General features: G+C 41.8%; 3 protein-coding genes across 4 annotated transcripts; all 3 read right to left on the bottom strand.

Moving 5' to 3' along the window:
• Positions 1-125: 125 nt before the first annotated feature.
• lactb (lactamase, beta) lies at positions 126-2,998 on the bottom strand. Of its 2 annotated transcripts, none has more exons than XM_068603320.1 (6): positions 2,543-2,998; positions 2,303-2,369; positions 1,867-2,057; positions 1,469-1,778; positions 1,212-1,377; positions 126-920 (listed from the first exon to the last, which is right to left on the bottom strand). In XM_068603320.1, exons 1-6 carry the CDS (start codon positions 2,918-2,920, stop codon positions 395-397), a joined length of 1,638 nt encoding a protein of 545 aa, XP_068459421.1. In that variant the 5' UTR covers positions 2,921-2,998; the 3' UTR covers positions 126-394. The 2 variants fall into 2 exon arrangements, with proteins under 2 accessions (XP_068459421.1, XP_068459420.1); XM_068603319.1 differs by having other exon boundaries at positions 2,555-2,974.
• Positions 2,999-3,903: 905 nt separating this feature from the next.
• LOC137804166 (zinc finger protein 679-like) lies at positions 3,904-6,492 on the bottom strand. Its single transcript, XM_068603226.1, has 2 exons — positions 6,226-6,492; positions 3,904-5,499 (listed from the first exon to the last, which is right to left on the bottom strand). Exons 1-2 carry the CDS (start codon positions 6,395-6,397, stop codon positions 4,352-4,354), a joined length of 1,320 nt encoding a protein of 439 aa, XP_068459327.1. The 5' UTR covers positions 6,398-6,492; the 3' UTR covers positions 3,904-4,351.
• Positions 6,493-10,014: 3,522 nt separating this feature from the next.
• On the bottom strand, positions 10,015-18,376 carry tpm1 (tropomyosin 1 (alpha)). The gene is made up of 10 exons (XM_068602926.1): positions 18,150-18,376; positions 17,387-17,512; positions 14,175-14,308; positions 13,710-13,827; positions 13,131-13,201; positions 12,253-12,328; positions 11,957-12,019; positions 11,765-11,834; positions 11,159-11,237; positions 10,015-10,240 (listed from the first exon to the last, which is right to left on the bottom strand). The coding sequence occupies exons 1-10, from the start codon at positions 18,261-18,263 to the stop codon at positions 10,237-10,239; spliced, it is 855 nt and encodes a 284-aa protein (XP_068459027.1). The 5' UTR covers positions 18,264-18,376; the 3' UTR covers positions 10,015-10,236.
• Positions 18,377-21,439: the final 3,063 nt, after the last annotated feature.

The following is a 21,439-nucleotide window of genomic DNA, read 5'->3' as shown; positions in this document are numbered from 1 at the left end:
AAATATCTGTTCAGGGTGGGCCCTAAGAGTCACTGCATAATAAAGAGACTTGAAGGTGTACCTTGCTGCTTTAAAAAGCAACCAACCTCTTTACATTGTATATAGAATGTTTTATTACTCTCAAATACAAAATTGCTATTACATGTGTGCATTACAATATTGTTGTGTTCAATTTTTTTTTTAAGTTGGAGATGCATGAAGTCACTGATGCCAGAAGTCAGCGGCTTCTTTGTGGTAAATTGCCTCCACCTAGTGCCAGAATGTAAGTGTTGCAACGGAAAACAAGTTGAATTCACTTTACAAATAGCTTTATCACAATTTTCATGGATTCATGGTTCATCTGAAATACTTCTCAGTAAAATATAAAACTCACTCTTCTGTAAACAACTTCCTCTTACAGGCTTCTGGCTTTGTCAAACTCATGTGCTATTTTCAGTGCTGTGCTGTTGAGTCCAACTGACTGCATGTTAGTGATGATGGTGACCACCACTCCCTGTGGGAGGAAGGGCGTCTGTCCTTGATCCTCATCTATCTCCTCACTGGGTAACACCAGGAGGACACTGCTAGCCCCCACAGCGCCTCCTGTGTGTGACACATAGTGTCTACGCTTCATGCAATGCCCATATTTCTGTAGTTTCTCCACTACCAGCCAGCCTTGGGCATACAGTCCGTCCTTGTCCCAGCTCGCCTCTGTCCTGTCAACTGGTGACCAAAGATCTATGGCCGTCTGGGGTTTGAGAAAGCCAGGGAGGAAGCCCTCAGTGTCCTGCAGGTGGGCCACCTGGTAGCTGTAGAGCAGCGCGTGACCGAACAGCAGCAGGTCACCCACCGTGGAGAGGAAGCCGCCTCCTGCCCACTTGTAGGAGTTGTCTACATATGGGCAGTTCACGACACGTCCCCTCTTGTTGAGATGGTAATATCTGTGGAGAAGCATCAGCAATTTGAGTTTTTTTTAATCACGTTGTGCACTCCAGGAACAAAACATACATGAGTATCTAAACATCCTCAAAGAAATAACACATCTCAACAAAATGATGAATCTGATACATTTCTAGAGTTGTTTCCGATACCAGAATCGTGACTGCATCAGGTACACCCTAAAATGCTGGCGCGGGTATCGGAACGAGTCGATGCACTCATCATGTACTCATTTGTGACACTCCGTCACAGCAAATTGGACATTGCTTGACATTAATTTTATCATACATTACCTGGAGCGGTGGTAAATAATAGGGTCATTCTCATCGGGCACAGTATTAAGCATTCCCAGCTCATGGAACATGTTCATCATAACATCCAGGAAGCGCTGTCCGGCAGCCTGCTCCATCGCGGCACTAAGCAGGGTAAAGGCGTGGGTGGAGTACAGAAAAGTCGTGCCTGCACAAAGTGAAAAAAATGAAATCTTACTCATCAATTCATTGGCGTTGTATCATATTTGAATGATTTAGCAAGCAGATATGTGATTTACCAGGTTTAAAAATGAGTGGGTCGTCCTTGAAGAGGTCCAAGGCCTCAGTGACACTTTCAAAGTTGTCCTTCAAGTAGTATTCCTCATGCTCAAACTCCTTTTTCTTCTCCTGAGTGGCTTCTTTGCTTTTGGTGTTTTGTTCTGTCGCAGGTTTGTCTTTGTTTTCAGATGAGCTCTTTTCATCTGCTGTCTGTGCTGGCTTAAGGAGACGTTTAGCTTTCTCCTTGAACTCCTTCACTTTCTTGGCATCCTTCTCATAATGTCGTATACCACTCAGATGGGACAGAATCAGACGAGGCGTTATTGTGACCTGCAATGAGTGATGTGCATGTGAGCTGAACAGTAGAAGATTATCCCGGATGAGAAGAAAACTCTGACGTTTTGTTCATTAAACTTACATCCTGTCCATTAAATTGTTTCTGGGGAAATTCTGGGACATATTTCTGGACCGGGACATCAAGTTCTAGTTTCCCCTCCTCACAGAGACGTGCAGCCGCTGCAGATGTGAGCGGTTTACTGATGCTGGCGATCCGCATCACTGTTTCTGGGCTGCACGGAACGCGGTTCTCTAAATCAGCATAACCGATCCCTAAATGACGTGAAACATTTGAAATGGATCACATATGTGTTTTTAGAAGGTTCCATATATTGCAAATTGTAAAACCATGGATTGTGAAAACCCACTGTCAATGAATTGTTTTTATACATTAGTAAAAAAACACTTGAGTTGACAACTGTTAGTGATCACTTGTGTTCCTATAGGCTGACAGAGCTCAGGTTTAAAAGCCTTGTTGTTTGTTAACAATGTATTTGGCTGACGTTGTAAGCACCAACCTTCACTCCAGACCTCCGCACCGTCCACAGAGACCCCGACCACCAGCCCAGGAGCCCCGACCTCGGTCTGAATGACAAGAGAGCACGCGCACACGCACACACACACACACACACACACACACACACACACACACACACACACACACACACACACACGTGATGCAGGTGTCACTGAGGTTCGGTGGGGACTATACGGAGAAAGGAAAGGGCTCTGAAAGCCAGCAGTTCGTATAGGCCTACCTGAACGCTTACCTTTATCCTCTCCACAAGGTCCCTGCTAACTTTAATGGCATCGCTGTATCGATCCGTCCTCTGCGCTTCTTCTACTTGATCATCATCATCACAGGAACTGCTGGCTGTGTCATCGCGGTATTTCAGTCCGACAGCTATAGCAATCCCCACAGCCACCCCACATATCCAGATTCTGGACTTTGACCTGTATGTAAACGCTGTGTTTGACCCTGCGACGCATCGTATGTGCTGCTGGGTGAAAGCACTCGGCTTATCGAACAGCTGCTTGGCGCGCGCGCCGCCTCGCGGTGTCAACACAGGAGGCCCGCGCGCTGTTATGAGGGTACATTTGGCACAAAAACGATTTGGCAAAAACAATCGTGACATTGTTGAATAAGCGGCTTCTCTTGTTTTCGCGATACCTGATGACTCTTGTTGATGTTGTTCTTGTTCTTCTTGTGGTTTTACGGCGGTTGGCGTCCTTACTGGTGCATCAGCGCCCCCTTCTGCCGCGGAGTGTGGATCAGACAGAAATACCTGAAATCTTTTCCCCGCCCCCATCCCAAAAAAACAAAACAATTCACACACACAAAATAAAATACCACATATACCACATTAACCTGTATTTTATCCTCCATGTTTTACATTGTCTGCACAAGCAGCCATAACATATTCCTGCATTTCCATCATATTCTCTCTTTCGCTCTCCTAATTAATTAATAATAATTTAGGATAGGAATATATAAGCATTCTGCTTTTATCTGTACCATTCCAGTCTTTCTGTTTTGTTTATTAGATTGCAGCTTTACTCGTATTGTAATGATTGACTGAATAAAACACATATTCCTACTGATACTACTTTCTATTTGTTATTGACAATTTATGAATGTGTTCATGGTATTGAATTGGATTTCATGATGTTTCTTACATGCTCAAAAGGGTATAAAATCTGTAAATTAATGTAAAATGTTAAATAGAATAACACATTAATAGAATGTTGTCTGCCTTTTGGGTGTAAAATTAACCTTTAAATACTGTATTAACTTTTAAATAAACAGTGGCAAAATTTGAAATGTGATTAAGTTGTGTGCAAAGAGAGAAGAGGTATATTTCAAAAATAAACTATGCTCAATGGTTCTGCCTGCAGCACAAAAAAAGCCCTTAGCCGTCTTCAGGGGATAAAATACAGCACACCGGGTTCAAGAGTTTGTACCCTCCTACACACCAAAGTGTAACTGATCTAATTCCACACATCAGGTCACACAAAACCCTTCAGGTTTAGTGTCAGTTTACAAACAGCAGCGCGTTTCAATTTTTTTTATTATAATTTTTGTATTACACAATTTAATAAAAAGTAACTATTTCACATTTCCAGTTTGACTCCCATTTTCTTCAATTAGCTTTTATACTGCTTAATACCCAGTTTGAATGCACACTGTCAACTTGGAATCAAATGGCCCTTTTCTCTGCTGAGCAGGTCCAATTTTACCATGTGAGCACAAAACGAAAGACAGATGGAAGATAACGTCTTCCCTGAGTGGGGGATTTTGAAAAATATATAAATGAAAGGAAGAAGATGTCTAGTTACAGGGAGTCAAAACCCAGAACGAAAAGAAGAGTAATGAGAAGAAATTAGACGTTCGAACGGTTGAAATGTGACATGACGCACTAACTCCCAATGATGGCTCTTCACAATTTAGGGATGTGGCTTTTCAAGGAACTAAAAGCTCGCCAACATATTTTGCAAGTATAAGACTTCTCCCTTGTGTCCGATTCCATGTGTCTTTTCAATGCTGAAATATCACTGAATCTTTTGTCTCAGGTCTGGTAAAGATACAGCTCTTCACTTGTATGGTTTCTAACGTGTTTTTTAAATGATGTCAAGAATTTGAATCTTTTCCCACAGGTCTTGCAGAGGTATAGTTTCTCGTCTGTGTGGGTTCTCATGTGGCTTCTCAAGTGTTCGCCAAGTCTAAAGGCTCTCCCACATGCGATACAAATATATGGCTTCTCGCCTGTGTGGATTACTTTATGTCTGTTCAACGCTGAACCTGCACGGAACGTTTTTCCACAGGTCATACAAAGATACGGCCTCTCGTCTGTGTGCGTCCTCATGTGGACTGTCAAGTGATTACTAGATCTAAATTTTTTCCCACATATTTCACATGAATACGGCTTCTCATCAGAGTGTATTGCCCTGTGTCTCTGTAGATCTGAATTACGTTGAAACATTTTCTCACATACGTCACATTTGAAAACATTTTTGCCTGTGTGAGTAAAACAGTGAATAGTTGACATGGAAGGATAACATACATTGTAACTGTCAATTTGGCTTTCGTGATGCCGAAAATGTTGTTTTGGCTCTGCACCAGTGGCTCCAGAGTCCCCATGCTCGCTTCTTTCCAGATCTTGGCTCTCGGCTTCATGCGAGTTGTGAGAGTTCAGTGTCTGATCTTCACTGTGGTACCGTTCCTCATGTGTAGGAAACATAAAGGCATCAGTCTCCGGCTTCAGTATAAGCACTCCCTCCTCACTGGTGCACAGTTCCTCCTGCTCCGCTTTAATCTGCAGAGGGTCTGGGTCCTCAACACGTAGCTCTTGGTCCTGAACACGTAGTTTTGGGTCCCGAACACGGAGCTGCTGCTGCTGTTGGTCATAGCAAAGCTCCTCCCCCATACAGAACTTACTGGTGCAATGTTCCCCCTGTTCCAGTTTAATCTGTGGAGGCTCTGGGTCCCAAACACATAGCTCTGGTTCCCGGATATGGAGCTGCTGCTGCTGCTGCTGCTGGTCATAGAGAAGCTCCTCCCCTTGACAGAATGCACTAGTGCAATGTTCCCCCTGCTCCGCTTTAATCTGCGGAGGCTCTGTGTCCTCTGTGTCCCGAACACGGAGCTCTGGGTCACGGAGCTGCTCCTGCTGGCCTGACAGTAGCTCCCCATTACAGATATCCTGCTGTGGGAGCTCTGAAGACAAAAGGAAGAGGTTATTGTGATAGGCCTCTAGCTTGTGGCAGGGGCTGGTGCGTGTGTGTGCTTTCATGTGTGTGGGTGTGTCTTGCAGGAGCTAATCACCCTGATTGGGATAACTTGGCTCCAGTCCCTGACTGCGTGGCCAATACACGTTTGCTCTTTGTTCAAAACCCTGTGTGTCTCCCGTCTTTGTCACGGCCTAAAGAGCCGGGTCGTGACAAGTGGGGGATCCCGGAATTTTTTTAGAAATCTTATGTGTAGTTGTAACACTTAACACTCAATTGTTGACTATTAGTCTCATGTTTAATCTAAAACCATAGTGTGGTTGATATTACAAAATCTTATTTATATAACACATCAAAACCAGTAGTACAGTATGTCACAAGCTGACATAAAGAGGACAAAGGATGCAGCTACACACACACATTTCTATAAACACATGAATAAATCCAAACGTGATATGGCAACAAGAAGCCTAAAGTTTGGAACTAAACGGAAGTCATTTTTTCTGTGACTTCCTGTGTAGCTATATTTTGAAGGCAGCCTAAAATCGTCTGGATCCCTGGCTAGCTCTTTCTAACGAGCCGATGATGTAGCGGGCCTTAAGGAGCGGGGCCGCAAATGGCCCGCGGGTTGCCAGTTTGAGACCCCTGCTTGAATGCATGAGGATCCTATGAGTCCACCGGTTAGCTTTTATGAAGACAATGACGTTTTACGCACCTATCCTGTGTAACTTCACGTCAGGCTTACAAACGATGTCCAGCAGTCTCCTCTGACGACGAATCTCTTCCTCGTACTCGACGATGGCTTTTTGAAAAACTACGAATATTTCATCAGCAGCAGCAGTCAGTCGCTTGTGGACGAACTCTCTCAAATGCGGATCTAACGACATTGCTGTTTAATTGCAAACTAAATAATAATCTGCACTGAGATTACAATGTCGCCTTCCTGCCATGAACTGTCGAGTAGAAAATTCAGCAACATCCTCAGCTTCTTCTTCTTCTTCTTCTTCTTCTTCTGCTCGAGCTGCGGCTGGCTTCCAGTTTATTGGTGCGTTACCGCCACCGTCTGGATCCGACGACACACTTTGAATGTATCACCACACACACACACACACACACACACACACACACACACACACACACACACACACACACACACACACACACACACACACACACACACACACACACACACACACACACACACGTCAACTTATTGTAGGAGCTATGTATTGGATATTAAGTTATTTTATTCATGAGTAGTTTCGTTTAAATATTCTCCTTGTTTGCTTATTTAGGTTCGTTTTTTTTTATGTATTAAGATAGTTTTTTATTTTGACAGTTTTTAGTTTAGTTTAATCATTTGTATAGTTGTTAGATTGTGTATTGGTTTATTAATTTGGTAACTACGGGCACCTATAGATTTATATTTAGGAGTTGGCGAGTACAGGACCACGATGCACCCTGGGTTGGCCTATGATTTTTTTTTAAAAGCACAGGAGAGACAGCATGCGGAGTTCCTTTGTTCTTTTTTGTTTAGTTACAATAAATTATCACAAAAACAGAATCCTGCACGGACAATGCATTCTTTTGGCTGTGTAATCCACATACCCACAATGCGCCAGTGACCCTCCCTTTGTGTTCTTATAAATTAGCCCAATAGTTTCCCATCAGTTGAGTCTTTTAAAACAGCAGCATTTCCCATTCCCTAACAGTCACACATCCAATCACATTTATTACTTGCATTTTTCCTAATATGGTCTGCCCATGTTAAACATGAGTCAAAAAAACCTCCCAGAAATGTTCCAACCCTTTCCAAGCCTTACCCATACATCCTTAACTTTAACCCAACCTTATTTTTTTTTGTCTGCTGAATAGAACGTTTTCTTTTTCTTGGCATTGCATTAGGTTTGATTCAATCACCCAAAAATACATAAAGTCTATTAATTCACATAATTTCTACATAGACAAAAGGACATACATACACACAAAAAAATTCAAAACGTGCTTTTTATTTTTATAATTTGTACATTTCAGATATGATAAACACTTGAGACATCTACATTAATACAATGCTAAAACAATGCACAACCAGATGACCAAAGGCATACTTTATAGACAAGAAAAATGTTGAACCATAGTTTTAAAAAATAAAAATATACCGTAACCCATTAGCATTTCTGTTATTGCTTAACAATACAGTAGCACCAGTATAGATGACAGGCATAGCCAATTTATACGAACACTTGTCAGGAAAGCTCATGGGAGGAGGGCATATATGTCTTAAGCATAATTTGTCGTTCAGAATTTAGGTTCACCTAAGTGCAACATTTCTCCACTTTGTATGTGCATAATCTAGATGGAATGGAATTTACCAGATTAGCGTCAACGCCAGAGAAAACAATCTTACAAATGTTACTTTGCCAAATGACTTGTTATAAAAAAAAAAAAAATCTATCTTAAGGATTGCAAAAGGCAGACATCATTAGAAGATAAAAAAACTGGCTTGCAAAAAACAATATTGTTTCTTAGTTTAGGCTTTATCAAAGGGAATAGCTAAGCTGTACTTCCCCTTATCTTTGCTCCTTGGTCAAGTTCCGCTGAAGGCAGGGCGGTGAATTAGGAAATGCATTTGGTCGTTTCATCTCCACCATGGGCAAGGTATGAGAAGAGGGGTTTATGATAAGCAAGGTGAATGTACAAAAAGCCAAAAAAACCACAGTGAGTGTGAGGTCAGACCGTGCTTTCACAAATTATTCAGTTCCATTAGAGTCTGGTCCAGCATCTGGTGCATATCGAGGTTCTCTTCCTTAGCTTGTGACAGTTTCTCTGTTAGAACATCAAATGGAGAAGTTATAATCTCACACACGCAAGCAAAAGTGAGTGGTTAGCCTGCATGAATAGTCAAGCTGGCATCACTAAGGTACACACATTATGTAAACAAGCTCATATTATGATGTGCAAGCCACCATGCAAACAGGTTACAACAAAGTTATAATGAATACACAAACATCCATAAAAAAATATTGTATTATATCATAATACTAGGATGCAAGACTATGCATTATATTTTGAGTTAATCCCTGATTTTTTACCAAACTTCAACTACACTTCCACTAACAGTAACACCGATTTCTAGCAGTGCGGGCATCGTACGAGGACAATGCAAACGGAAGAACTTTGGATCTTGCTCTGGATCAGATTGTCACACACATTAAACACAAAATTGTAACAAACACGGAAAACATTCACGCAATTTAGTCCTCATTCAAGGCCACGCGCAGTTCGTTAGTGAGAAGGCGGTTTGTCTGAAGTTGCAGGTGGAGGCGATCTTTGCAGTCAGAAAGCAAGTAGAAAAACAGAGAGAGGACAGGAAGTCAGAGGAAAATGGGAAAAGAGAAAAGGCCTGTCGACACCTACCTTGTCCAGAACAGGCCAATAGTTATTTTTAATTTTTATAAAACACACGGATAGTATCTGTATAGCCATTAAATAACATAAGCAAACAGTGTTTTGAAGTTCTTTTTTGGAGAGACAGTTTTGTATGTAGAGTGAAAACAGAGGATGAGAAAATTGAGCTGAAAAAGGTTAAAAAAAAAAAAAAAAAAAAAGGTGAAATGGGAGCTTAAAATATAAAACCTTTAAACCTGGATAATGTGGGAACAAAATATGAAAAGAAAAATACTAAACTATATGTGTATCTGACATTTAGTCATTGTCTATCAAATGCATTTTATTATCTGCTAAAATTTGGCGGATCAGTATGCAAACTGAGAATTAACCCGTTTGTTGTGGGCTGTCTAGTTAAGAATGTGGCTCACCTATTTTTCTGCAATCCTATTTGTACTATAACATCTCAAAAACACACACCAGAAAATTGCTTCTTTCTGATTCTTGTTCTGGAGTTAAAGGGGACAACTTAATAAAAACACTCAAAATATGTGATTGTTCATTTATTCAAATATATGACAGGACACTGTATCATACAAAGCCCATGTCTCATAATCACCGATAGTAGTTTACTCATTTTTTTTCAGCAACCAAATGAGGCTCAACAAACCTTACATACTGTTCTGTACTCCGCCATAACGCCCTTTACTTGTCTACTTCAACACAATCCCGATTACAATCCAACACTAATTCCCTACAATTCTAAAGTCTTTCTGGTCAGCTCCTCTTGTCACAGTACTACATGTTGAAAAGTGCTTACATGCATCAGGTTCAAATGCTAAGGGAGAAACAACTTGGCTCAGCTTTCAGTCAAGAACCTGTAGTTGTTCTGGGTTTCTGTGCTCATGGCACCACCGTGATATTCCTTATATCTCAGGTTGACAGAACAATATTTGAAGAAAAGAATGAGAACAAAGAAAAGCTGGGTGAAGCTCAACTAATGGCTTGTTGAGATGCAGAAAAAAAAGATAACTTAAAAATCAAGGCTACTTGTTTTTTTAGAGCCACTTGAAAATAAATAAATTAAAAAGACAAAAAAGGACAGAGTAAAGAGATATCGCTTACATAGAAGGAAGGACGTTTATTTTTTACACAATGCAGAAAGATTCTAGGAGTCTGTACAAGTGATGGGATGCAATAAACTTCGACATGAGGATGAAAACATGAGGAAAGGAAAGTGAAGATGACAGAGAGGGATGGGAAAATTGAGAGATGGCTGGAGAGAGCAGACAGATGCCGCTCAGCCGGCAGGAAGCGTCTTTGATGAGGTGTGAAATATTTATCTGTGTGGGAGAGAAGAAGTACAGTGAACCAGGGGGTCGGCGTGGGACCTACGGGGATTTGAGATGCGCACCACACTACACCAGAACCACAGGAGTCAACCACACGGCACGACAACACCAGGCTTCACAATGGCAGTGCATTGTGGGATATAGCACACACTGGCAAACACAATCAAGAGGTCGGACCAACTCCTCCCTCCGATTTACATAGAGACCTTTTTGGTAGTACACAAGCTTCACCAGATTGATACTGTGCAATTTATCAATCACCCACAGCGTGGCCAAATGTTGGGGGACACTACTAATTTAGCAAAACTGGGGACTCAACTACGGCGATACTAAACTGTGACAGTTGACCTTCAACTGGTGCAACAACTGAACAAACGGGGCATCTCACAACACTCAGGGCCTTTCTTCTGGACAGAAGTAGACCATGTTAGTAGAAGAGGAAAGACCAAACACTTATAACCTAAAGTTAGAATTCAATTCATTGAAACAAAAATGTGCACTTCCATGCATTGTCAGAATGTCAAAATATCTTGTGAAAATATTTCGGATTTGGATATTAGTATGAATCTGTAAAAAAGTGCATAGGCTGTCAAAATCAGCAATGCATAACATTATTCAAGTCCAGTTTACAGTATTCTTTAAACATCAATGATACTGATACAAAGGGCATTCAGTATCATAGCCACACTAATGAAGTGTGATTTGTAATTATTGCTGTATACCACAATGTCAGTTTGAAGACGTTACACTTTAAGACTATATCAAAACACAGCTGCATAACCATGTTTAAGTGTAGGGACAGATACAAAGGAGGAGATTAAGGTGAGGTAGCTGCTGTAAAGGGAAACAGAGGTGCAGGCGAAGAGAGGGTGGCGGCGGAACAAGCAGGCGCAGCAAGTTGGAAATTACATGGAAGTCATGTCGTTGAGGGCGTGGTCCAGCTCCTCGCTGATGGCCTTGTACTTCAGTTTCTGGGCATACAACTCATCTATTGGTGGGCCGAGGGTGCAGGGGGAGGGAGAAGTGGGAGTGAAGGTGAAGGAGCACATGGCAAGGAGGTGAAGGGTGAAGCATCCAGAATATTGGCCAAGAGAGAACAAGATAGGAAGAGGTGACAGAAAAAAAATGAAAAGAGGAAAACAGAGTTACACCAGAAAATGACAGAATGGAAGTGCAACAAAAGTCAGGGGAAAGCCCTCAGCGCCATAAAGAAATGGACTAATGAATCTTTCACGCTCAGCCCTTTGCCCTCCACATGACTCCTTGAACACTAAGTCAACATTTAGGCCTGATATCTCTGATATTTATCAAAGCCATTCTTTCCTACCTTAAAAGGCAAAAGCAAATAAACTAAACGTAATAGAAAAAGAAAAGAGCCATGATGGCATTAAGAGGGAAGCAGGAATACAGTTTAAGAGCAAAGCAAATAATAGGCTAAAGAGATTTTTCTTTTTTAACCATTTCAAAATAACCACAAAAAAACAGGGGTGAGAGGCAAAAACTAAAAAATCATACCTTCCAAGTCATCAATGGTCTTCTCAAGCTTGGCTACTGATCTCTCAGCAAACTCAGCACGAGTCTCAGCCTGTGTTACAGAGACAGATGTCAGAGTGAGTCCAACACGTAAAAAGTGATACAGCACCTGTGATGTGTAGAAATGATCCCGGAGTCAGCCTGCGACCCCATTAAGGCCTCGTGAAACTCTACCTCCTTCAGCTTGTCGGTGAGGACCTTGATCTCCTCCTCGTATTTGTCCTCCTTCTGGGAGTACTGTGGGACAAAAACAATGACGGGTGTAAAACATATGGGCATGGAGTCAAACTAGGAATGTCCTGGTGCATACAAACATAATTCTATACATTTTTACAGATGTGGCTGGATTATGAAATACAACTGAAGTGAAGACATTTGGCTCTGCAAGGCTCCTCTGCTCCCCAATCACCCAGTTTAACTGGGAGCTGAAGGGTTAGACAGCATGCACTTGGCCAGAAGGCTGCACTTACCTTCTCAGCCTGGGCCTCCAGTGACTTCAGGTTGTTGGTCACAGTTTTCAACTCTTCCTCAAGCTCAGAGCATTTGCTGGTGTTTTAGATGAGGGGAGGACGTTGCGAAGGATAAGAAGAGGGGGTAGAGGAAAAGGAGGGGAGCGAGGATGGGCCGAACCACAGGTGGACACAAACCAGGAAGAAAGAGGGAGAGAGGAAACAACGTAAATAAGAACTACAGGGATGGAACAGGGAGGGAACTCCATATACCTTAAAAGTGCCTTAACAGTGCAGGATTGTGAGAATAAAAATGTAAATCTTGTAATCACACAAAGAGCAGTGCGTGGCTATCAAATCGTGAATTTGGTTAAAAGTATTTCTGCATCTGAATATCATGCTTTCTCTTAAATGTGAGGTGTTATTCTTGCACAGTCTCTGCCATGTTAGAGACGCGAAAGAGTCTAACTGCCCTGAGTATAAGAGCATAAAAGAGGGAAAGGACGAACGCAGCAAGCAAAGCAGAGGGGACACTTAACAGCAGGAATGGACGTTGGAGGAGCCACTCATCAAAGATATGTGTTAGTTGTTGTTGTTTGTAGTACCTTTGTGACTGAGGAGTTTAGTGATTTCATGCTTTGTTCCAAAACCCTGACCTCATCGTCCCCTCTCCGAGCCCGTCTGTTTATGGGTGCGGCGTACGTGTGCAAGCCAAAACCATTCAAACCACGGAGAGCATGCAAATAATGAACACATACATTATCAACACAAGGCACACTGTTGAAATGGATACGAGTCTTATACTTTGTGTATTAGTGCTCCAAGCTCAACTGTTAAAATGCCAGCGCACGTGCAAATGTAAGTGCAGGCTTAGTGCATGTAAAAGTGGAGAATTTTACCCCTCATTCAGCTCAGCGCGCTCCTCTGTACGCTCCAGGTCACCCTCAATGATGACCAGCTTACGGGCCACCTTTAGGTGCAGCACAATGAAGTGTTACAACGCAACAAATGACTGGGACACAACTAGAATGTGGTTACATACATACATACATACATACATACATACATACATACATACATACATACATACATACATACATACATACATACATACATACATACATAATTAAATGTGTATGAATGCATAGTATTTGTCAACAACTATAAGTTAGAAGTTAGACTAGAAAGACATTTAAACTTCCAAAGTGTTGTCATAATTGGGTAAAATGCATCCTTATCGGACCAACAAACATAAAAAGTTAAATATTATCAACAGATTAGGATATTATGAAACAACTATCTTGGAAATCCATCTATTATCAATACACGTAACAAATATGTCACCCAATTACTGGTTGCAGTAAATGAGTAACTGTTTGAGGTTGCAGAAGTCTTGAGTGACTGTGCATTTGATGTTGCAGAAGTCATTTAAATGAGCAACTGTGTTTTTGATGACAGCCAAAGCCTGAAAATCTTGCCTCCTCATATTTGCGGTCAGCCTCCTCAGCGATGTGCTTGGCCTCCTTCAGCTGGATCTCCTGCAGCTCCATTTTCTCCTCATCCTTCATGGCCCTGTTCTCAATGACCTTCATGCCTCTGTGTGAGAGAACAAACATATCAAGGGTTTGTTAGAGATCCAGAGCGGAGACCTGACAGCCTTTAGTCTCCCCGAGGACACGCAGTAGTGTTGCCTGGTAAATCTTCAATATGGCTAATTGCTTTCTGACATGAAAAAATAAAATACTGAATTTGGGGATGTTAAGAAATGACTGCACTATCTGACATAGCTTGTGTGACAGTGAGCTTTGTGACATCCGACTCTGCAGCACAGAGGCCCTGCTTGTACCCCGTACAAAGAGACAGAAACACAGCCCCGCCACCTGGTCTCTGCAGCGAGAGAGCCAGATCAGAGGTCTGAGTCAATGTGGCTCATAAGAACCCACCGCTCGCTCTCATCAGCAGCCTTCTCAGCCTCCTCCAGCTTGGTCAGGGCAGTTGCCAGACGCTCCTGAGCGCGATCCAACTCCTCCTCAACCAGCTGGATGCGTCTGTTAAGGGAAGCGACATCACTCTCAGCCTAGGGAGAGAAGAGGAGCAAGTGAGGAGAATGTTCAGAGGTCGCCGTCTTTCACAAACAACCTGAAAATGACACTTGAGCATCTGTACACATAAGCCCAAAGAATGAACAGAATGGTGGATGTTTTTTTTGTTTTTTTATGCCAGGTGTGTGACTGTAATTGCTGTTGTGCAAAACTGTTTCTGTATGGAACCTGTTGGGAAAAGCCTTCCTTGTACCAGTGCTCCTAATTGACTATTTATAACGACAAGGTCCCAAGATGACAGAAGGTTGAATACCCTGCCTCATTACTCGACCCCTGAGAGAACATTAACTAGGCCCAAGTCAAAGTGAGACAATTAAACTACATATGACAGCTCTCATGGCGCACATACATACTCCCTGGATGGTTAACAAATGTAGGAGACATTTAGATGGAATGTAACTGATCACATATTTAACCAATTAGAAAAATGATCTGGTATATTTAGAAAAAAGTCACTACGTACTAATAGAGACTTGCAAGAGCAAACCTTTCTTATATGATTCAAACTAACGCTACAAATTACTTGTGCTTTATGATGTCTGTTCAGCAGGCTTGAGACTTATTGCTTGAGTGAGCAGCGAACCAAAGTGCATCCGAGGTTGTGAAGTAACTAATAACCTATAAACTGAAGCAATGCGTTTAACTCCCTTTAAAAACACCTCACGGGTGATTAACATAAAGCCTGAGATAGGCTCAGACTGCTATAAGCCCCTGCAGAAAGATTTATTTCCCGTCTAGATAACTGCCGCTATGTTCACACGAGGGGAAATCACTTGTATTGTCCTTATAAGGGCAAGTCAAAGAGCGAAAACTCACAGAGCGGACTGAAACCTTAAATGTTGCTACAGATGACTTGTAACTTCCTGGTTGCTGCAAATGATGTATTCAAATGTTTAGCCTGCGGTTGGCGTGCCTTCAGAGCAGAATAAACGGAAGTTACTGAAGCAGGTTGAAGAGGACCGCTAACAGCGGAGTGCATCAAAGGAGATGCAAGTGAAACACAGTACTGGGATACGAGGCAACGCACTAATGCACCGGTTCACGGGGTTTTCAGTAATATGCATTGGGCATCGGTGGCCTAACGTTACCAATTATAAACGCTTAGCCGACAGCAGCAGACTATCAAACCCTCGGCGGACTCGGCTACTTTGTGGTGGCTGGCACTGCATGGAGCCGTGTAAAGCTCATCTTGCACACCGCGGTGCGTCAAGAGGAATCCCGCTATATCACAGCGTCGCCTTTGATCTTGCGGCACCAATATAGAGAGGGAAGGCTACAACAGGGAGGATGTGTAATAATGTGTTTAATCAGCCGCACCTGTCTCTCTGACTGCACGCGCGGTAAAACAAAACGCTTACTTGTTCCCTGTTTTTTCTCTCCGCAAGCAACTCCTTCTGTAATGTCTCGGCTTTCTCTTCAGCACCGTCGGCCTGATCTTGCAAAAATTTGATTTTTCGTTTGACTGCCTCGAGCGATGCGGCTCCGGCCATCGTTAACTCTACAACTATGCTTTTTTTAAATAAAGGCTACGCTCTGAGCTGCAGCACAATTGTCAGGGCTCGAGATGACGTCCTTGATTGTGCCGAAAGCTGCGTGAAGACAAGCTGAACGTGCGCAGGCTTGGAGACGCTCTCTGTGATGCCTGCATTTGTCCAGGAAGTGCTACTGATTTCAAAATAGATTAATAGATATAAATGAATTAACACTGATCTGAAAGCGTGTGCAAAGTTTTACACTGTATAGTTATTCCGAATTGCCCCATAAAATAATAACATGCGAAATTGAATTGATACAAAGTAACAATGCATTATTGTGTGTGACGGGAACACACCCAGTCAATACACTGTAATTAGCCCGGTGTAGCTTTCCAACAGAGCCACAGCGCCATCTGCTGGTCAACTATGAGTAGTACATATGGTAGTTAAACATAATACCGACTGCAGGCCATTCTGTAAGGCTTTACTAAAATCAGTAATTACAGACTACGTTTTAAACTTTGCAGACATCACAAAAAACCTTCAAGTATATGAAAGGGAAAACAAAAATCCTGGCAATAAACCCTAAGTACTAGGTAAACTCGTTTGAGCACGACAGCCATATTTAAACCTCTCTATATCGTAATATTAAGTGAAATTCACAGCAATATATGTGCCAACAGGGAAAAAATACAGCATCAAGTATGACAGGGCAGGCTAAAACTCACTCGACGATTAAGTAGTCACACCAAGGCTTAACTTCCTGGAGGAATCCAATTAAGGGATTGTTTTTTTTTTTTTTTTTTACAACGGGTTATCCTGGAGGCCACTTACAGACCACACTATTGATTCCCCTGATTGACTCTTGTGAACAAAGTACTGCTGCATCAGACAGTCACACTGACTCGGGCATTCACGGGATTCTTTGATGTAACAAAAAAAAAAAACGGTTTCTGAAGATCTAAACTGGGTATTCTCCAAAGCATGTGGCGACCTTTAACATGCCTAAATTTAAATGGTTTCCATAGTTTAGTTGTCTTGTATTTATCCGAAGGGAATATATTTAAAAACACTCGTTTCTTGACAGCGGTTCCCCCCTGTGGTTAGCGTAGAGCACAGCCCGCAGTATGAGCTCTATCTTGACCATATAAAGAAGTGGGCTATATTTATCCAGGCGCTTGCTCCCTGCGCTCTTTGGACGACTGCGCACCATTTACTGTTCACTCCGAAAAACACGTATTCAGCCTAAGACCTGTCAGACTGAACACATGAGGCCTAAAACACATAGGCAATATAGGATATCAATGCTATGAGTAATTGATTCATTGTATTTTAAATAAATAAGGAGAGTGGCAGTCAAACAGCCAATCTGACTTTCTTTGGGCAGACTTAAGTACGGGATTGTGCATGTGCTCATAGTTCAACAATAATTGGACATTTGATGAAAAGTCCATTTGGACTTTGATGCTCAAATAGGAATGAGCATCAACTGTCGTTCGCCCCAGTCCCAGTGAAGAGTGAAGGTGTGAAGAAGCGTGGTGTAGGAATGGTGCCGTTGTGAACCCCTTTCTTACTTACATCAGCGGCTTTCTTCTCAGCCAGCTCAAGTTTCTCCTGGGCGTCTTTAAGAGCCTCGGAGTACTTGTCCAACTCATCCTCAGTTCCCTTCAGCTTCTTCTGCAGAGCTACCAAATCGTCCTCAAGCTGAGGCGAGTTTCAGTGCCCAGACAGTTTCAGAGGTGATCAGCGTGGAGTTGCGTGAACGCGCACAGGCGCAAGAGCGCGGACAGAGACACACAGGACAGGACGGGAGAGGACAGGACAGGAAAGGAGAAGGGGGAAGAGAGAAGAAAAGTTAGGGAAGCTCATGCACGTCAGGATCAGATACCTTGGTGGCGACCTCCTCAGCGGTGAGCAGCTTTTCCTCAGCAGTTTGGAACTCCTCAAACACTTTATCTCTTTCGTCTTCAGATATGCGCAATTTCTTTTCCAACTCTCTTATATCGTCCTCTAACTATACATGCATATAAAAAAACATCATAAAGTTAAACACAATATGAAAATGAACATGCAATTATTGAATTTAATATCAAACATATTTCTCTTAAATTTTTCATTATCAACATAATACTATATTTACATCACCAAAACTGTTGAGGAGGATTTATAGCATCCAAAAATTGTTAATTTAATCCTTATTTGGGATTATCCATGAAGGTAATTAGTCCGTATTTAGGAGGCGATCCATTTAAAGGACGGCTGCTTTAAACTGCTACTGGTATTCCTGCTTTTTTCTATGGATTTTGGGGATTTTCCACAAAAGAAAAACACATCAGCCGACCTGTTTGCTTCTGTCCTCTGCTGCCTTCTTGTCTCCCTCAGCCTGCTCAGCTCTGTCCAAGGCATTCTCCTTGTCGAGCTTGAGCATCTGCATCTTCTTCTTGATGGCATCCATGGCTGCTGATTTCTGTTAGGCACCAACAAAAGATCCAAATAAAACCAAGAAGGAAGTGGGAGAGCGACTTGAGCGTCTGTGCCTAACTGAACACCAAGCTGGAGTACAGGCTCTGCCTGACTGTACCCTGTCAAATATGTACTTCCAAGGGGGGGGTGACTGGATTCCTTTGGACATCCAATACTTTTTCGGAAGGGGCGTGTGTGGGTGCCCGGGCGTTTTTTTAAGGCTCTGCTCTGCGATTCGTTGCTCCCAAACATTTGACTTTTGATACGCCTTTATATGGGGTGTGATGGACAAGCAGGCAGCTCCCACGGAAAGGCTTCTTAATGGTAATGTTACAGAAGCCATTTAATGCATGGAGAAGATGGAGATGAATCTTACCTGATGAGCACATCGTTTGTTTTACCACAGTGGCAACACATTTAAAGACAGCATGTGGTATTTGTCTCTTTACTGAGTGTCTCTGTAATTTAATTTGTTCATACCCAGAAGAGTATTAATGAAATCTGGGGGAATGTTTGCTGTTCATTGAAATTATTATTATTCTCTTCTCATCTGTGTTTTGTCCTGTTGCAGGCTGAGTGGGACCCCAAGCAGCTGCTATAACAGTGTTACCAGGCTTTGTCAATTGGTGTGTGTGTGCATGTGTGTGTGTGTGTGTGTGTGTGTGTGTGTGTGTGTGTGTGTGCGTATGCGTGTGCGTGTTTGTGTTTGTGTTTGTATGTGTATGTGTGTGTGTGTGTGTGTGTGTGTGTGCATAAATGTGGTTAGCTCAAGCCGAGTGTGCTGATTGAAAGGAGATGCCTTCGATAAACCCAACAAGCTCTAGGGGCATTGTTCACAGTCTAGGGAAGTGATTACCTGATAATATATCAGATATCCTCTCTGTAAACTGTTGATGTGTCACTTGACGGTGGTGGACAGCGTCCAGCACCAGCCAGGCACGAGTTTTATATCTCAATTAAAGCAGCAGAGCCGCTAATTGACTTGGCATTTAAGAAAGCTTTACTGCTATATAAAGTGCTAAAGAAGAGTATTTCAGTTAATATGTAACACATTTATTAGTAGCTTTACATCTAAAAAGGTGTGACTGTGTGACAATATATTATATGCTCTGATATTCTGTTATTACAATACATACATTATTAGTTTATTATGAGATTCAATAATTACTATATTAAAAGACATTCTAAAAATGAGTTACCGAAACGTTAAAACACACAACTGCAGTGACTGAGGACACACCAAGGGTCCTCAAGACTTCACAAGGAACCTCAGGGATATTTTTAGGAGCTCCTTCTCTTTCTTGCACCTGCCTTCGTCTGTAATATGGATCCACGACTCTGTGCCAAGAGAGGGAGGTCCAGTGCTATAAGATATGTTCCCTAAAATAATTCTTGTCTTGTTCAGGCTTTGGTCTGTTTTACAGATTATTATTGCTATACACAACAGAGCAGGCCTTATTTCTGTCTTTTTTTTATATTTCACTGGATCAAAATCATGTAATATATGCGATTTTAGGATCACATGTCTGGAAAATGTATTTTTCTCTATGAGTAAAAAAAAAACTTGGAGGTTGCTGCTCCACAGAAATGGCTTGATGCTAAAATAATGCATTGTTTACCAAATTAAATCTATCTAATCCAATGTATAAAGACCGGTATTCAAACATGCTTCAAACATGTACATTTAACATATAAGATACGCTGAGCTAAATATATAGTTGTGAATGTTTCTATTTATAACTCTGTGCTATAGTATTTTACGCTGTTGTCATATTTAATATCTTCTGAATTACTTGTCAATCTCCTTCCAGTGTTGACAGTAATCACTGGTATTAATCGTGACTTGCAATTTGATCTTAATTATCTTAAACAGCCTTTTCGTGTAATGGACTCCGGGGAGGTTTGTGATGGCCCACTGGATTTGCTGTGGCATTCTGGGAATGAAACTAAGCTTCATTATGATGTTTCCTTTCACATACATGATGGTACAGTACAAAATAGCCCAGGGCCCAATACGCTTGCTTGAATTAAAGTCATCACAAATCTCTCCTCCTGTCCAGACATTATTGAAAACTACTGTGTTCTGAGTTACATTGGACATTTAAAGGCACTTACACCTTAAAAACAGAGCAAAAGAACATAAAGCACCGTTTTCTTGAGTTGAATACATGTGATGAGAACAGCAATAACAACATCTTTAGGATGTAATAATATTTTTAGGCTGTGGTGATGTTCTAAACACAAGATTTTATTTTTTGTGGCTGCTTAAGTAAAAAAAATCTCCAGACATATATTTTGCTCTTTGAAAAAAAAATCTGCTTCTCAAGGCCTGTAAAGCCTCTGACCAGAGGAGACGATGAAAGCATCTGAAAAACATTTCAGCCTTTGTCCTCCCATCTACATCTTATACCATTTAAATTAGCAGTGAACCATGAAACTAATATGGAACTGACTGGTAGGAATAACATGAGTTATGAACAAATAACTGTTGGTCATTTTCTTGTTATATTTTCTTCTGTACCAAATATTTGCCAACTGTCACACGAATGGAGAATGTAATGTCTTCAAAAGGTTCTCTCTGTTTTGAAAACAGTGATTGCCTTAGCTCATATAAAAAAAACAAGAATCTTCTCAATGTTCATCCTCAGAGGCGGAAAACAGCTGAGAGGATGTAGTGTGACTTTACTGAACGTGGAATGAATTCCTCACAACATACTGTGTCTATAAAAACAGACTTGCCATCAGACAACAAATGCCCATTTTCTGGACAGATCTGAGATCATGTCTACAAGAGACAACAGCTGATTCAAACAGGTGCAGCAGACCTAAGAATCCCTCAACTCTCTGTCACTCTGTGGTCTTGAGGTGGTAGTGCAGCTTGTCCTCGTGCCAATTGAAGTGACACAACAGCTTTCCAAGAGCTTTATTACTAATACTGTAACCCTGTATTAGTTAATCTGTTAGGCCTACAGTGACAACCCACCATGCATAAGGAATGTTCAGTTCTCCTCAGTCGCCGCTTCAGGGAGGAGCTAAGCTTTTTTTGTGCCTGAAATCATGTTAGCATGAGACTACCATTGGGAGATACATTTGAGGCTGTCTCATGTCTAAAATGTTACTCCATTAGAAACAGAATATAATGTCTCTGTCTCTCAGTCACAATACCTG

The sequence above is a fragment of the Clinocottus analis genome, unplaced genomic scaffold (genome assembly GCF_023055335.1).
Source record: "Clinocottus analis isolate CAN_PGR_092001 unplaced genomic scaffold, fCliAna1.0.p SCAF_6, whole genome shotgun sequence".
Classification (NCBI taxonomy): Eukaryota; Metazoa; Chordata; class Actinopteri; order Perciformes; family Cottidae; genus Clinocottus; species Clinocottus analis.
The sequence above is the reverse complement of the archived record's forward strand: the minus strand, read 5'-3'. Positions and strand labels throughout refer to the sequence as shown.

What these genes read in the sequence shown, in the direction of transcription:
- lactb (XM_068603320.1), bottom strand. Translation starts at nt 2,920, where the DNA reads ATGTCACGATTGTTTTTGCCAAATCGTTTTTGTGCCAAATGTACCCTC. An exon ending in GGATAAAGGTAAGCGTTCAG is followed by an intron (nt 2,370 to 2,542) that starts GTAGGCCTATAC and finishes CTTGTCATTCAG; the next exon opens with ACCGAGGTCGGGGCTCCTGG. An exon ending in ATTATTTACCACCGCTCCAG is followed by an intron (nt 921 to 1,211) that starts GTAATGTATGAT and finishes GCTTCTCCACAG; the next exon opens with ATATTACCATCTCAACAAGA.
- LOC137804166 (XM_068603226.1), bottom strand. Translation starts at nt 6,397, where the DNA reads ATGTCGTTAGATCCGCATTTGAGAGAGTTCGTCCACAAGCGACTGACT. An exon ending in CGTGAAGTTACACAGGATAG is followed by an intron (nt 5,500 to 6,225) that starts GTGCGTAAAACG and finishes TTTTGTCTTCAG; the next exon opens with AGCTCCCACAGCAGGATATC.
- tpm1 (XM_068602926.1), bottom strand. Translation starts at nt 18,263, where the DNA reads ATGGATGCCATCAAGAAGAAGATGCAGATGCTCAAGCTCGACAAGGAG. An exon ending in CGCGCTGAGCTGAATGAGGG is followed by an intron (nt 12,329 to 13,130) that starts GTAAAATTCTCC and finishes CTAAAACACCAG; the next exon opens with CAAATGCTCTGAGCTTGAGG. An exon ending in TGGAGGCCCAGGCTGAGAAG is followed by an intron (nt 12,020 to 12,252) that starts GTAAGTGCAGCC and finishes TTTGTCCCACAG; the next exon opens with TACTCCCAGAAGGAGGACAA.